Source organism: Limulus polyphemus, unplaced genomic scaffold (assembly GCF_000517525.1).
Source record: "Limulus polyphemus unplaced genomic scaffold, Limulus_polyphemus-2.1.2 Scaffold10240, whole genome shotgun sequence".
Classification (NCBI taxonomy): domain Eukaryota; kingdom Metazoa; phylum Arthropoda; class Merostomata; order Xiphosura; family Limulidae; genus Limulus; species Limulus polyphemus.
The window spans coordinates 3,446-4,544 of NW_013675850.1; the positions used below are offsets into that span (position 1 = coordinate 3,446).

Sequence of the window (1,099 nt, forward strand, 5' to 3'; positions counted from 1 at the left end):
CTATATAACGACTTTAGTTTTTAATGCCTGCTTATATAGGGAGCGGGAAATCTAAAAATAGTGCTCCAATTTAGGAAAATAAATACATTAAAAAGGAATGAAGCGTAATTTATCATATTTGTTAAACTGTTGCTGTTCGATGAATCTTAGCAAACCCCGCCCACCAACCTCTACTCAGCAAATCGCCGACTGTTTTTTGAATATTTTTCCCAGAAATGCCAGAAGCCAGCTAGATAGTTATAGCGATGTGTACATTTTTGGACCTGCCAACAATCAGAAGGAAATATTTTCTTGACATTTCACTCACTCTCAGGTGTGCTTACGTTATAGCTGTTGAGGGTGAACTTTGTTCAGCGTTAAATGCTAAAATAGAAATTATATCTGTATTTACGAGCCGTCAATTTGTATAATCGTATTGCCGCTGACGGAAAACGTGTTCGATTTGTAAATCTTCGCTTTTTTTTCTGTCTTTAGCTGGAATATATATATATATATTTTAAAAATTGAATCTTGTGAGATCCGATAACGACTCCAACGAACGTTTAATCCAAGAAAAATTGAACTTCAGTTAAAAATGTCTGGAGTAACTCACATAAATAAAGATGAATCAAACTTTGTTCACGTGCAGGAACTGAACGAAAGACTCTCCCAATATGAAATGTCTGCATCCCAGCTGAACCAGAACAAGAAGAAGCTGGAGGGAGACATCAGCGCACTGAAGAAGGAAATTGAGGATCTTCAGCTCGCTCTTCAGAAGGTAATGATGATAAAATCAGCTTAAACAGTTACGTGATTAGTTTGAAATTGAATAATTAGCATTTCATAAAGTGTTTTGATGTCGTTTTGAAACAACCCTCTTTTCCCCTCTGAAGTAAAGATGAAAAAATTCACCATCAACAATATGATAATGTTGCTAGATCTGTGTGAATGTTTAAACATGGTAGTGTTGCTAGATCTGTGTGAATGTTTAAACATGGTAGTGTTGCTAGATCTGTGTGAATGTTTAAATATGGTAATGTTGCTAGATCTGTGTGAATGTTTAAATATGGTAATGTTGCTAGATCTGTGTGAATGTTTAAATACGGTAATGTTGCTAGAT

The 1,099-nt window shown here is 35.2% G+C and overlaps 1 protein-coding gene across 1 annotated transcript in view; it reads left to right on the forward strand.

The window, feature by feature from the left end:
- Positions 1-536: 536 nt before the first annotated feature.
- LOC106476307 (myosin heavy chain, muscle-like) overlaps positions 537-1,099 on the forward strand; it is a 15,883-nt gene continuing 15,320 nt past the window's right edge. Inside the window, exon 1 of the mRNA XM_013936967.2 lies at positions 537-757. Within this exon, the coding sequence (XP_013792421.2) occupies positions 575-757 (183 nt within the window). The 5' untranslated portion in view covers positions 537-574. The remainder of the gene's footprint in view (positions 758-1,099) is intronic.